At 39.3% G+C, this 15,374-nt stretch overlaps 1 protein-coding gene across 2 annotated transcripts in view; it reads right to left on the bottom strand.

Annotated features, from left to right (window-relative positions):
* Window positions 1–14,538, bottom strand: part of LOC122551736 (activin receptor type-2A) — a 161,988-nt gene extending 147,450 nt beyond the window's left edge. For both annotated transcript variants that reach the window (XM_043694116.1, XM_043694118.1), the window contains exon 1: window positions 14,003–14,538. In XM_043694116.1, coding sequence (XP_043550051.1) covers window positions 14,003–14,057 — 55 coding nt within the window. In that variant the 5' untranslated portion in view covers window positions 14,058–14,538. The remainder of the gene's footprint in view (window positions 1–14,002) is intronic.
* Between the last annotated feature and the right edge of the window lie 836 nt (window positions 14,539–15,374).

Raw genomic sequence — 15,374 nt, 5'->3', positions numbered from 1 at the left:
GTTGTTTTGTTGTGGTCTGACGATGGAGGGGTCCAAAGACCTGCATATCCTTGGTGGAGTGGGAGGGTGAATTGAAATGTTGAGCTACAGGGTGGTTGGGTTGGTTGGTCCGGGTGTCCCAGAGGTGTTCTCTGAAACGCTCCGCAAGTAGCCGGCCTGTCTCCCCAATATAGAGGAGGCCACATCGGGTGCAGAGGGTGCAATAGATGATGTGTGTGGAGGTGCAGGTGAATCTGTGGCGGATATGGAAGTTTCCTTTGGGGCCTTGGAGGGAGGTGAGGGGGGAGGTGTGGGCGCAAGTCTTGCACCTCCTGCGGTTGCAGGGGAAGGTGCCGGGAGTGGAGGTTGAGTTGGTGGGGAGTGTGCATCCTCTGCACCCGATGTGGCCTCCTCTATATTCGGGCTTATGCCCGAAACGTCGATTCTCCTGTTCCCTGGATGCTGCCTGACCTGCTGCGCTTTTTCAGCAACACATTTCCAGCTCTGATCTCCAGCATCTGCAGACCTCACTTTCTCCTCAAAGAATGGGATACAGACCATTTGCAGGCAGATGGGATTATTTTGCATAGCATAATGGCCAGCACAGACATAATGGGCTGAAGGGCCTGTTCCTGTGCTGTACTGTACAATTCTTTGGTAGTACTGTATAGGATCTTTGAACTTAAAGCTGACAATCTACTGGCCCAGATGAGCTCATTCAAAGGATACTGAATGGAAATTCAAGAGGCACTGGCAAAAATCATGCAATCTTCTTTGGACTTAGGGTTAATGCCAGAGGATTAGAGTATTGCAAACATTGTGTCCTTGTTCAAAGAATGGGGCAAAGATAGTTAAATCAACTACAGAGCAGTCAATTTAACTTTGCTGTTTCGGAAAACTTCTAGAAACAACAGTTCGGGATAAAATTAATCTGCTTCTTCAAAGGAAGTCCCTTAGGATCAAGGATAACTTTCTTCCAATCTGGTGGTTGGTTCTGAGATGAAACAGTCTAATTCCAGATTTGCAAACCATACCTCAGGTAATACGGGTGGTATTTGCTATACTGGGTGGCTGGGATGCTCAGGTTTTCATATGCTCCTTCCACCTGGCCCAGAGAAACACAGGAAATGATTGGCACCTTCACAAATGTTTCTTTTCCTTTTTGGCCAGGGATTCCCATGAGTCCATGGGGACCCTGCATTTTCTCAGAGTTTGTATGGAGTACAGAGCTTGTTATAGAAATCTTGCGTCAGACATGCCCAATGCAGCTGACTGATAGTTAGCACTATCTCGATAATGGGGTCCAAGAAAGGACATGGACGTTGAATTTTCAATTTGCTAGTGGATTTGAGTCACCTCCTGTCTAAAACAAAGATCACGCTAACCTCCGTCATCAGCTGCAATATGCAGACAATGATTGCATGACCACACTCATATACTGAATTCCAAACAATCATTGATGCACTCAGCAGCATCTGATACAATGGGCTTTAGAAAGATAAAGGTTCTTCAAACTGAATGCTTCCATTGCACAACACTGACACCTGACTATCAAGATTCACCACAAGTCTCAGGATTGTGTGTATCGATGCCCATACTTTGCAACAAAGATGTTGATGAAATCTAACATCCCTTCTAGTATAATAATGTAGCCTTTGGCTGACTGAGGGAGAGTGTTTGGTGACAAAGGCCTTAAATGCAACACCAAACCAATGGTCTAAGAGCAGCAACCAGCTTTTCTGTATGCATCATCTGGGCAATGTACAGCAAACATCTTAAACCACTTCAGAAATATCACAAGCAATGCCTCTGAAATCCTGCAAATCTACAATGTGTAATCATTTGTAGGTCAGCATAAAAAAGGCAACATGGATTGAATGGAAATTATGTTTAACTTTCTTGAATTTTTGATGAGGTAATAGTAGATTGATTAGGATAATAACTGGTGATATAGCACATGGGTACTTCCAGAAGCTACTTGACACACAGCAGCACAAACTTCCTAGCGAAGTTGGAGCTCCTAGAATAAAAGGAAGAATAGCAACATTGATACAAAACTAGCAGAGTGACAACAAGGCAAATAACGGTTAATGGAGATTTTTTTTGGTTTGGGAAGATTATTAGTCGAAAAGTGTGGTGCTGGAAAAGCACAGCAGATCAGGCAGCACCAGAAGAGCAGGAGAATTTACATTTTAGGCTTAAGCCCATTCATCACGAATTGGAGGGAGGGGGGGTGCTGGGAGACAAATAGGTGGTGGTTAAATGGTGAAATCGACATTGAAGACCATATGGTTGGACGGTCCCAAGGTGGAAGATGAGGTGTTCTAGGTGGCTAGGATTTGGCCCAGGACTAGCATGTCCTCAGCAGAGTGGGAGGTAACGATCGCCCATGTGCACAGAGACATGGTCAGCCACAGGGCGGTGGGGTTGATTTGTACATATGTCCCACAGATGGTTTTCTGGAACGTTCCACTAATTGGCATCCTGTCTCCCCAATGTAGAGGAGACCACATTGAGACACCAATCCACTCCATCCTCTGCTCCAACCTACCACCATCACCCCCCACCTGCATGTAGCTATCACCTTCCCAGCTACCTTCCCTCACCCTCCCATTTATCTCTCAGCCCCTTTCACACACATTCCTGATAAAGGGCTTATGCCCGAAACACCGATTCTCCTGTTTCTTGGATGTCGCCTGGCCTGCTGTGCTTTTCCAGAGCCACACTTTTCAACTCTGATCTCCAGCATCTGCAGCCCTCACTTCCTCCTGGTGTCATCTCGTTACCCCCCCTCTCAGTTTAAGCAAAATGCTCAAAGATACTGTATAGTTTTACTTCCATTTTTATTCCAGGCCCTGGAGGGAGAGAGAACGATCGCCCATGTGCACAGAGATATAAGTTCTTGGTCTTCTCTGGAATAGCTGTTTCTTAATAAATTATAGTCATTTTACAGGGAAGAGCATCCAGATAAGGCAACATACATATTGATTGGGTGTCCATTACAATCATCAAGTGTCACTAGCAAAGTTTAAGCCATCTGCTCTTACACAATGAATGTTCTTAACTTTAACTGGCTCCACATAATGAATACTTTTCACCTTGTTAAACTAACCGGCAGACTGAATGCTTCCAATATCATTAAATGACTACATAATGAATGCTTTTCCACCTGGTTAACCTAATACCCTTGCCTCCAGCACCCCATTGTTAACTGCAAGTTCTTATCTGATCTGAATCATGCTCAGCTGAACCTCGTTTCACAAAACTCAGAACTTAACTCATTCCCTACCTGCTTATCCCCATCCTATACACATTCTCATTCTGTCCTTTCGTCCTTTCATCATTTCATGATAGTGCCATCTAGGTGGTTATCAGCTTTCATAAGACTCTGACAGCTAGTTTAAGTTATTGACACACAGCACACAATGATTATAACAAAAATTATTAGTCCATTACAGTAAATAGAATTTGAAGAATCCTCCCACGTGGAAAAAAAATTCACCAGTAAAGTTCTTAAATCTACAGTCCTTAGTGACCACTCCATCCCCTCCAAACCAAGTGGAAACGAGTCAATTCCCCAAAATCTCCTTCAGTAAATTCCAACCTGAAAGATTCAGTCTGTCCTTCTGCATCACTCCATGGAGAAATCTGAATTCTTGGGTAAGAGCACTTAAATACTTAAAGCTGACTAGACTTCCATTCTTCCGGAGATGCTTCAGATGGAAGATACCAGCACAGAGTGTGCAGTGCAGCTGCAACTACAGCAACAGGTTAGGTGAATGCAGCATTCTTTGCTGCTTCAGCTCCTACTCTGCTATTAAATGTAACAAAGCCAACTGGTGGTTGTGATGTTAGCTTGATCAGTGAACCTTCATATCCCTCAAATGATCGAAAGACAAAGTAAAGCCTATGTGGTTTAATGACTGTAGGAAGGCCAATAACAAAAAAAGCGTACTGGTCTTCTCTTCACTGTTGTTAGCTTCTTCACTTTTTGTGCTCATGACTGAGGAGCTGATTGAATCCGTCGGATCAGGTTGTGAAGGGGTGGGCGGTGGTCCGAATGCATGTTTTACCTGTGAGTGGAGAAACTCTAGAGACGATGTTAGGTGCTGAAAGTATCTTTGCATTTTCTCTCTTATTCCTTCTTTGCCAAAGTGGTTATTAGTATGAAGACAGTCACACATTTAACTACACTAATTGTGTCTGCCGATTTCAACCTTCTTTGAATTCTTGAAGTCTATTACTGTGTTCACTATTTATGACATGATCAAGTTTTACACAAACCACAAACTTCTAGAAATTGTACTGCCTAAACAATTCAGTTAATTATAAACAACAGTCAATGATCTTAAAATCAAACCCTCGGGTACCTCATTCGGGTTATTCAAAAATTATTTTCCTTTAACAAATTGAGACTTGACTAACTTGAAAACTGTCAGGAAACGTATTTCCAAAATCTAGAACAGCTAGAAAACAACAAAATGTTTCCTGCGCTTTAGCAATTGAAGAGGCAGTTTCAGTCCAGATTTAAATCTCAAATATTCATGGGAAACAAATGCTGAACATTTTATATTATGTTCTCCAAATGAAACTTCCCAAATAAAACAGTCGGAATTACAGTGGCAACTTTGGTGGTGATCAACATACTTTGAATTTGCAATATGAAGGAGGGCAATGAAGTCAACATAAACAGCTCAGCCTCAAGTTCTAATATTCTCTAAAATCTTAACAAAACATCAAACTCAAAATGCTCTCCTTTTTGTGAATACTCCATTAAAAACACAGTAGCAAAGATATTATGATACAATACTCTCATCTGGCTAAAGCATGACCACTGACTCATTTTTTTTAAACAGGCATTTGTAGAATTTGAAACAAATCAGGGGCTCAAGGAACTCAATTTGTTTTAAGGTTACAAGTTTGATAATTTTAAAAAGGACATAATATTGTACAATTTCAATGTAAAAGCAAATTCTGCCCCATTACACAGTCCACAAAACATCTTGAATTGAGATTCTGATTAAAACAAGGTAAACATTTACTTAAAAGGATTTTCCCAATCAGTATTTTAACAAACCAAATTTTTTTTAAACATCAAACTCTCAGCATGGTACAATTTACATTGAAACTTTCCTTTTTCAACCCAAGTATTAGTTCAACTTTAATTCCAGCATTTCTCTTTTGTTTTTGCACCCTCTGACTGAAATTACACATATAAAAAACAGAAAGCCTTTGCAGCAGTCCATGCCAAATCACTTCTCTTACAGTTCAAGGAGTCCGCAGAATAGAGAGCAATTGAGCAAAGAGACTGTCTCTGGCACACAGGAGTATAGAGAGGGACCAAGATTTAAAATCTTACCTTGTAGGCCCGTCTGTCTCAAGACACTAATGTTCTGGGCAGCCGCTGACACTATCCGATCGCAACTATTTGTTTGGATCCTGCCGACTACGTCAATATTATTGTCCTGCTTCCCCCCTCTCAATCGAAGCAAAATGCCCAGAGATGCAGTATAGTTTTACCTCCTTCACCTTTATTCCAGGCCCTGTAAGGGAGAGAGAACGATCGCCCATGTACACAGAGACATGAGTTCGCGGTCTTCTCTGGAATAGCAGTTTCTTAATGAATTACATAGTCATTTTACAGGGAGGAACATCCAGATAAAACAACGTACATATTAATTGGGTGACCGTTACAATCAGTAAGTGTCAACGCAAAGATTAAGCCATCTGCTGTTACATAATGAATGTTCTTAACCTTAACTGGCTTCACATGAATTCTTTCCACCTTGTTAAACTGACTTTACATACTGAATGCTTCCAATATTGTTAAATGGCTCTACATATTGAATGCTTTTCCACCTTGTTAACCCAATACCCTTGCCTCCAGCACCCCATTGTTAACTGCAAGTTCTTATCTGATCTGAGTCACGTTCAGCTGAACCACTGGTTTCACAAAACTCAGAACTTAATTCTTTCCCTACCTGCTTATACACATTCTCACTGGGAAGGTTTGTAGTAGATTAGATTAGATTACTTACAGTGTGGAAACAGGCCCTTCTGCCCAACAAGTCCACACGACCCTACGAAGAGCAACCCACGCAGACCCATTCCCCTACACCTAACACTACGGGCAATTTAGCATGGCCAATTCACCTAACCTGCACATCTTTGGACTGTGGGAGGAAACCGGAGCACCCGGAGGAAACCCACACAGGCACGGGGAGAATGCGCAAACTCCACACAGTTGTCTGAGGCAGGAATTGAACCTGGGTCTCTGGCACTGTGAGGCAGCAGTGCTAACCACTATGCCACCGTGCCGCCCTGCCGCACGGGGACATGCGGAGATCTTTTTTTTAAAAAACAAAATTGACTAACTAGATCTTGGTGTATACAACGTAATTTCAATTTTGATAGAAAGTAGAAGCTTTGTAAACTGTGAGAAGTTAAAGTAGAACTTCAGAAATATGTTCACTTGGTGGGATAGGCAGATTAAAATTAATGAGTAGCAGAGTGAAGTGATACATTTTCATAAGCAGATCATGAAGACAATATAAAATAAAGGGTGTAGCAGCATGGATATATAAATATATCATTGAAAGGTGGCAGGACATATTGAGAGTAGATAATAAAACATATAGTATTCTACTCTTTACGAGGGGCTTAAAGTCCAACAACAAGGTTATGCTGAATTATTGTAATACACTAATTCTGCCTCAGCTGCGAGTATTGTGTCCTTATATTTTAGGAATAATGTGAAGGCATTGTGTTAAAAAAAAAGGCGTATGACAATGGGTTTGAGTAATGAAAACTTTCAGTTACAAAGATAGGTTAGAGAAGCTGACATTGTTCTCTGGAAGAGAAGGCTAAGAAAAGATCAGATTGAGGAATTCAAAAATCATTAGAGATCTGTACAGAGTAAATAGGGAGAAAATGTTCTCACTAATGAAAGAATCAAAAAAGAGTGCACAGATGTGAAGTAACTAACATTCTCACTGGGAAGGTTTGTAGTAGATTAGATTAGATTAGATTACTTACAGTGTGGAAACACGCCTTTCTGCCCAACAAGTCCACACGACCCTACGAAGAGCAACCCACGCAGACCCATTCCCCTACACCTAACACTACTTTACTGTTCTAGCCTAAATTCCTTGCTAATGCAACCTTTGTATTAACTAACGAAGGAAAACATAAGTTGTTCTTCTCAAACAATTTGTCTGCTTCATCTACCATCTTCAGAGATCTGCGACCTACAGAGACTACACTCTAAGATCTGTTGTTCTTCTACATTTCCCTATACTTTCAGGACTAGAATCTACGGGGCAACAACCCAAACGTTGGAAAAAGAATTTGGCTGGCATAGAGTCAATGGGCAATGGTCTCATCTTGTGTTGTAATTTTTTGGGGGTCTCAGTGTCCTATCATTTATTGTGTATTGAAATTGACAGATAACGTTGTATACAAACTTGCAAAATACCTTGATGTTGTTTAGCACTAATTTGTAATCTCACTTACTTAAAAGGATAGCTGTTTTTTTAAAATTAACATGGTGAAAGAGGGCATGAGCACAAGTAGAAATGTCTTACTATTGTGTACAAACTTGGTGATTAAACACCTGGAGTATTTTGTACAGTTTAGCCTCCTTGCCTATAGACAACTATTTTAATCAACCTGCTTGGACATCACACAAAACACATCTAGAACAGGTGGGGCCTGACTGGCTCAGGAGGTAGGGACACCACCATTACACCACAAGAATCTCAACAGACAGATATACTTGCCATTGTGGCAGTGCAACAAATGCTCACCAAACTGATTCCCAAGATGGACAAATTGGCCTATGTGCAAAGATTAAGTAGATCAAGCCTTTATTGTGTAACTTAGAAGAATCACACAAGTGTTTCAGCACAGATAAGACCATTTGGCTCACTGTGCTTGCATCAGCTCTTTAATGAGCATCATTACCCAATGAAAGGTGATCTCATTCAAACATACAAACTTTCTTATGGGGATTGACAAGATAGATGCAGGAAGAGAGAGTGTTTCCCCTGACTGGAATGTGCAGAATCAGGGGACAGAGTTAAATTAACTGGCAGGTCATTTAGGATTAGGAGGAGGAGGAATTTCTGGACTCAAGAAAAGGTGGTTAATCTTTTGAATTCAGTGTCCCAGAGGACTTGGAGACTCAGTTTTTGAGCATGCTCAAAATGGAGATTGATAGATTTCCACATATTAAAAATATCAAGAGACGTGGGAGAAGAACAGAAAAACAGTATTGATCAACCATGTTCACAATGAATGTGTAAAGGGCTCAAATGGCTGAATGACCTACTACTAATCCTATTATTTATGTCCTTGGTTTACAATAAACTTGGTCTCTTCAAGGTTGGGACAGTAGATGTCAAAGATCACCAAACTTTCAACCTATCCTTAAAACAATCCTCATTTAGAAACAAAAAGTTTATATTTAGCTGACATAGGTACTTCGAAAGCTTCTACCAGTTACAAGTACAATACTATAAAACTGACTTAAAATGACTTTGTGATTCCAAAAAACTGTAAATGGGTTTAAAAGGTGAGAGAAGGAAAGAAAAAGTAGTTAAGTTGATTTTTGAGAATTGTGATGAATAGTAAATCTTTCCTATGCTCCTACTCTCCCCCAGCAATGCTTTAATTCTGACATGCCCAGAATGTCATTCCCAATATCACCTCTGGATGTGACTGGCCTTTAACTAGCCACACTGACACTGCCATCACTGAAGTTAGATTACAGCTACTCAATAAAGCCTCTGAAGAACAATGTTTGCAGCCAATCAAAGAAGAATACCTGGTTCTACAAAGTGACAAGAGGTAGAATAAAACGGGTTTGAGTCTCCCAATAAGCATCCATCAAAAGTGGAAACAGTCTGACAGCAAAACTTGGGAAAATTTGTGTTCTGACTGAAGGTACTACAAATTGTGCAGCAGACAAAAATAAATAAATCAGAATGGGGGATCTGGTTATGGTTGATGAATTTCCTAAACAATGTGTTCTAATTTTATACAAAAATTGTAGAACTGGTCAAAGCTTTTACTACACTACTACTTCATTGCTTGCAATACAACAGATATCCCTGTACCAGTATAAGCAATTATTTGCTCGAAAGTAAACCTTCCTGGCAGCAGTACTGAATGTACTTGCCAACACATCCTGTGTGGCTTTATTCTAGAAATAGAGTGCACACATTTTGGCATGCTAGGAAAGAAAGAACAACAAAGATGGCATACTTAGCTTTGAAAATAGCTTAAAGTTATCTACTGATGGCCTCATCAATAATAGCACTTGGATTTAGTTAACATAAATGCATAACTCGTTCGTGTGCACACATTACTTAGAAATTAAATAATTAAGATTGAAAGGAGTTTCAAAGAGTAAAAATTTGCAAATATTGATCAACCAACGAATTTTGAACAATATCAAAGCAAACAAAACTTTTAGAACATTTCAAATTGATTTGTTTAAAATTGTTCAATTTACACAGTGCCAGATTCCCCTTACCATTAACACAAGATATGTACCAAACAAATTCAATTAGATTTAACTCTATGCATGATGCCAAATAAGTTTTGAAATACTGTACAGAGAATTCAAATCCAGAATTCAGTATAACATTTATAGCTATTTTAAATCCAAAGAGGTTCATAGCTGCTTGTCTAATTAAAAGAAATAGGTTTATTAGGATCATTGTTTTATGGCAGTCTTGTGGAACATCCAATGAATTAAAATGAACAGCATAAATTAACATTTTTCATGCCACTTACCATACATTACTGCTTACTGACCCATGCATGGTGAGAAATAGGATTGCCACAAGATTCAAGAATAAAAAATGCATTAACTGAAGTCATGTAATCTTAAATTACTGCCAAAGCAGCAAACTCTAATGCTTAAAATTTGCTATTAGGCCATGTTGCACAAAAATATTATGCAAGCATATCTGTAACATTCATGGCATTTAAGGGAACACTTCATAGAAATCATTTCTTTCAAGATTTACTCCAGAATCTATTACTGCATTTGATTCTATGGCAATAGCATAACGTGAAGTGTACAGACCTGCATTCATATAATGTATTTCATAATCCCAGACCACCTGAAACACTTCTGCATGTATTGGATTCAAGTATTCACTTCTAAAATCATACATTAATACATGACATGATTTTTCTGGACAGTTTTTCACTGAGTTTAAAAATTTATAGCTATACCATACACCTGTCTGCCACTGGGCAATTTTAAATATAGTGTTTGATTTGAGGAAGTGGATGAGGAGAGTAGGTAAACAGGGCACAATTCGGAGCAGAATTAGGTCTTTTGTAAAAGACAGAAAAGTAATTTTAACTAAACGAAATTTGGAAAGTACTTGCCCGGATAAATTTACAGTACATTCTATTTTTAGAAAAAAAATAGAGTTTAACAGGAAGTTATGCCTGACACACACACAAGCTCTTATGCCATCAATTATTCCCATGCCAAACAAAGATTCAAGCTTCCATTTCACTAAACCAATAGAACTTAACCATTTAGCTTAGCCATAGTTGCCCCTTCTACAGTAAAATGGCAGAATTGTTCAACGGGACTGATTTGGTTTTGGTTACAGTTTAAAATATTGTGCTCTATGGCCACATTGCATTGTTCCTATGATTGTTTCACAATGGTATTTAAAAACATTTAAATTTTACACATGAAATTTGAAAAAATTTGTAAGATTAAACCAGAATAAAAGTTAGCATTATAGTGCAGTAAAATATTTCTACTTCAAACACCATTGTTCTGAATCCAAACAAAATCTCATATAGGATCTTGTGTGATTTCAATTGCAATCATTATGATGTCTGCTGGGCTCATAAATCCATCAAGAAAAAAAAGGTACATTTTTGTCCAGACATTTCTGAATTCAAATTGGAGTGTTAAAAGGCCAATAATAATCTAAACAGCAATTTAATGCATTTTCCTTTAGAGTTCAAAACTACAATCTGGACATACTTGTACAAGTCCATAAAGACAAACAGCTAATCAAACATACCATAACAGAATCAGGCACACAGAACACAAATTTAATGGTGATAAACTTTCTGTACTATGGACACCTACAGATGTCTTTGGATAACTGTGTAAGTTGTGCCATAGCACTATGCAGTTGCCTCCCTTTGGAGATCCCTTCTCCATCCCCACCAAAACTAAATATAAATTTTAAACTAACAGTTATGCACTGTAGATAATTTTAAAACATTAACAAACTAACAGTCACCAAGCAATGCAATAGTGATACTTCAATTTGAACTGCAACAGAAACACCTGCCAACTACAAAAGTAAAAGACATGTGGTCACCCAATCAGGTGTGGACAAACCAGACATAATACCATTTTGACATTGCAATGTTAAGTCCAATGACCTAAAGTAGTTCATCATTTTCCTCCAGAGAATGACGTCACAAAGTTAGGCATGATGTATCTGATAAAGTCCTATTTTAGTAATTTAAGTCATCCAATCACACCTCTGAAAATCTAGATAATATATCACAATATCTTAATCAGAACACATTTATTTGATGACCCAAACACATCAATTTCCATTATCCACATTAAAAAGTCAAAATTTTGAGAATCTTACAATTAGTAACCTGCAAATTAGTTTGCATGCAATGTGAAATATCACAAAGCTGAAGCAAACAAAGTAAAATTCTAACCCTCTCAATGACCACTGCTGACTTTAGAAATGGCCATTAAAATGATAGAAACAGCATTTTCAAAATTTTTTAAACTCACACAGAAAGATGAACTCTAATACATGAGTTGCTGTCTACAATCAGGTTTACAGAAATAATAACCATTGTAAATGCTGCAAGATGAGCATTATGATAAACTTGTTGCTCAGCTACACTTAAAACAATTTTAAAATTATTATTCTTCGAATGGTCTTTTTGGTAACGATGCTTAATAATTTATGCATAGTATGCTATTTCAAATTTTCAGCCTGAACTCAAAAGACACATTTTAAAATGGGCCTGTCTGCCACATCTTGCTACATAGTGAAAAGCTATCTACATTTACCAAGTCGCTTGGCTAGCTAGGTTTCCCACTATATAGATTAGATTACTTACTTACAGTGTGGAACCAGGCCCTTCGGCCCAACAAATCCACACCGACCCACCGAAGCGCAACCCACCCAGACCCATTCCCAAACAAAACAAAACAAAACAATCTACTCAGAACACAAATCAACTACAAGAATGTTGCCTTGTTATAAAATGTGACAACTACTATTCAACATTAAAACTAGAAGATCAATGTTTGTCATAGAAAACAATGAATGAATTCCAGATGTTCTTAATTAAACTCTAATTGTGCTTGAGCCTACTTGCTGAAACAGAGCGGCTCAGATCTACAGATAAATTCAACAACGGAATGCTGTCAAAGCCAATTTATCATATCTTTTTGACTGCATTATTTTGTTTTTTTTAATTTATATAGAAGTACATCATTCTCCACTCATATGGAAACAATCATTTTCCACAAAAGAGAACAGATTCAGGCGTCAAGATTAAATACGTCGAAATGTTTCACAAAAAGGAGAATGTGACAACTGACACCAACGTGGGCATCGGGCATCTGTACTAAATTGAGCTATAACCAGCTTGTTCTCCCCACACACTCTGAAACGTTTTGGAAAAAAATACTTTCTACAAGAGGTCAATGTGGTCCCAAATTTTGCAAATTTCTGCATCTTTTGCAGACCAAGATTAAAAGAGAGCAAAAGGAACTTACAAATGAAGTGTGAAGAAACTGCCAGTTCGCTACCACTACACATCTGAAATCAATTTCCAAATAGTGATTAAGTCGTCTAATGATTACGATTGAAAACACTCGATACAGAAAACATGCATAGCATAAACCAGCTACGTGTCATGGACTTTCATCATATTGACTCAAATTTTACACATTTAACATCCACATGAAACACAGATATGAATCGGGCTTTGCGCTGTCAACCTATACAGTTTCAACACGAATATTGTTTTGCATAATGTTGTTGTACAAGTAGTAAGTCAAAAGAGCACAGCAATATTTCCTATATAACAGATGAATCTCTAAAATGAAAAAGGACCACGCACAATGGCTGATGTTACAAAGCCGATCGTGAAATCTTTAAAAAGAGCACGTAAGCACTTCAAATTAAATGTGACATTTTCACCAACAGGTATGCATTTGACGATATCTACAAATCATAGTTTGCTTAATAAAATTAGAATGTAACTTGCTTCAAAGTTTAATTTAACAGGCGGAGACAGATACTTTGTACAAATGTCACTTCATCTTCTGCTTTTTACAATATTCATGAACGGTTACTCTCGTGGGATAGATTGGGGGGCGGTGGGAGAGTAAGCAACGGGAAAAAAATGAAAACTTTTCACCTTAAAATTACCACACATCTTTGTTGTAGATTATAAAGGCTAATTTTCCACTTTGCAACAGATTGCAATAGGAACACCTAATTTTCAGTTACTTTTTGTTTTCCCGAATAGGGCACTTTGAAGGGGTTGATTTTACTAAGTTGTACAAATTTCACAGACAAAAATATTGTATATACAGGCTACAAATCGAACGTCCCCAATGGTTAGAGACTAGCAATACTCCGGGAAAAAAAATGAAACCAAAGTCAGCCCTTGGTCGTTTATCTGCATATTTAGTAAGTTTGCCTTTACACCGATCAGTCACCTTGAGCTAGTTGGTATAACATTACAAAAAAAACACCAATACCACACTACAGATACTCAGCACATGCACGCCACAAACTGGCTGAATTTACTCATCCAACAGCATTTAGATTGTGCCGAATTACGAGCTTGTTTTTTTTTTCGGTGCACGGTTTGATTGCAACATCTACAAACAACAAAAAAAAACCACATGCCATTTAAGATTTACATGCGCGAAAGATTGATTTTAAAAAATCTGGGGTCAGAGAACCCAATAAAAACTACCTACCGGAGGAGCACGAAACCAGAAAAACAGCAAAAGCAAGCTTGGTACCAGCTCCCATGATAATGTTTTTTTTGTGGATGTGTTTCTTTTAAAAAATAGATTAATTCGAACAAAACGATCGTTGTATCGCAGCCGAGAGAAAAAAAATCTCTTTACGACTCCACCACGTCTCCTGACTTGCTGCTGGCAGCGATCCACCTTGTAGCAAACGTTCTCCCTCCTTCAGTGGGTAACTTCATTCAAAAAGATAGGGAATTTAAGCGACAACACTAGACTTCGATTGTCAATTTTTTTTTGTTTGACAAAATATATAGCTATGTAGAGCCGATAACGCCACCAAGGGATGATTTTGGAGGAGAAAAAACAACCGCCATTCACATAAAAAGTAAAGGGTGTGGAAGAAAAGCTACGATGTAAACGCTCAGCTCCTTTGACGGGAATGGTGTACTCGAAGTCTCCCGGAATTCATAATTAGCGAAGTAGGCCTGGGTCCAAAATGGCGTTGAATTGTTTTTGTTTCCTTCCCCCTCCCCACTCCCCACCCCGAGCAAGAGTTTTAAAAAAACGGCAGTACGAGCTCGCGAACAGGCCCGCCTCCTGAACAGAGCAAAAGCGAGTAGTGGGGCGGGGGCGAAGACACGTAATCTGATTGGCATCACCTATGACCATTCACGGCCGCGTCCGTGTCGTAGCGTCAGAGTGATTGACATCGCCTGCAACCAGTAGAGGACCTTCACTGCCGTTTACGTATACACCTCCGCCCTCATGCGAAAAAAAGGCGCGTTTATTATTGGATCCTGACCAATCCCCTTTCAGCAGGTAGGCGTGATCGCATGTGTGGTTTTTTTTGGCGTGGGCTGGGGGGTGTAAACTCTGGAGTACAGCTCGCTCAAGTGGTAAGTACTGGTTGAGGCGAAGCGTTCGAACCCAACCTGCTGGCAATGATTGACGTGCGCCTCCAGCAACCGAGAGCTGCGGTTTCAAGAATGGGGCGGGGAAATTCCAGATTTGCAGCGAAGATGTGATTAGAGAAATTCTGCTAATTGGTTGGAGGCGATGCGCACGATATGCAGGGCGGATAGAGTAAAATTGTACGGCGTCGGAATGTGTTTGCAACTGAAGTGTAATGTGTCCAAAAAAAGTTGCAGCTTTTCACAGACTTACCTTGAAAGCTCCCTGAAGTTGCTGCATCTGCTATTGTTCCACCAGCTTGAGGTGGCCCAATATTGCCTCCCCATTATAGTCGTCCTGTAGCCCAGTTACAGGCTGAGCCAAATCAGTATTCAGAGTAATAAGGTTATTCGACCAGCTGCCTCTTGTCGAAATATAGTCTGTCCGTGCCAGCCCGGTGACTTCTAGCTCAACGTTATTGCGC

This window comes from Chiloscyllium plagiosum, chromosome 7, assembly GCF_004010195.1.
Source record: "Chiloscyllium plagiosum isolate BGI_BamShark_2017 chromosome 7, ASM401019v2, whole genome shotgun sequence".
Taxonomy (NCBI): domain Eukaryota; kingdom Metazoa; phylum Chordata; class Chondrichthyes; order Orectolobiformes; family Hemiscylliidae; genus Chiloscyllium; species Chiloscyllium plagiosum.
This window is presented reverse-complemented; position numbering and strand designations above follow the sequence as displayed.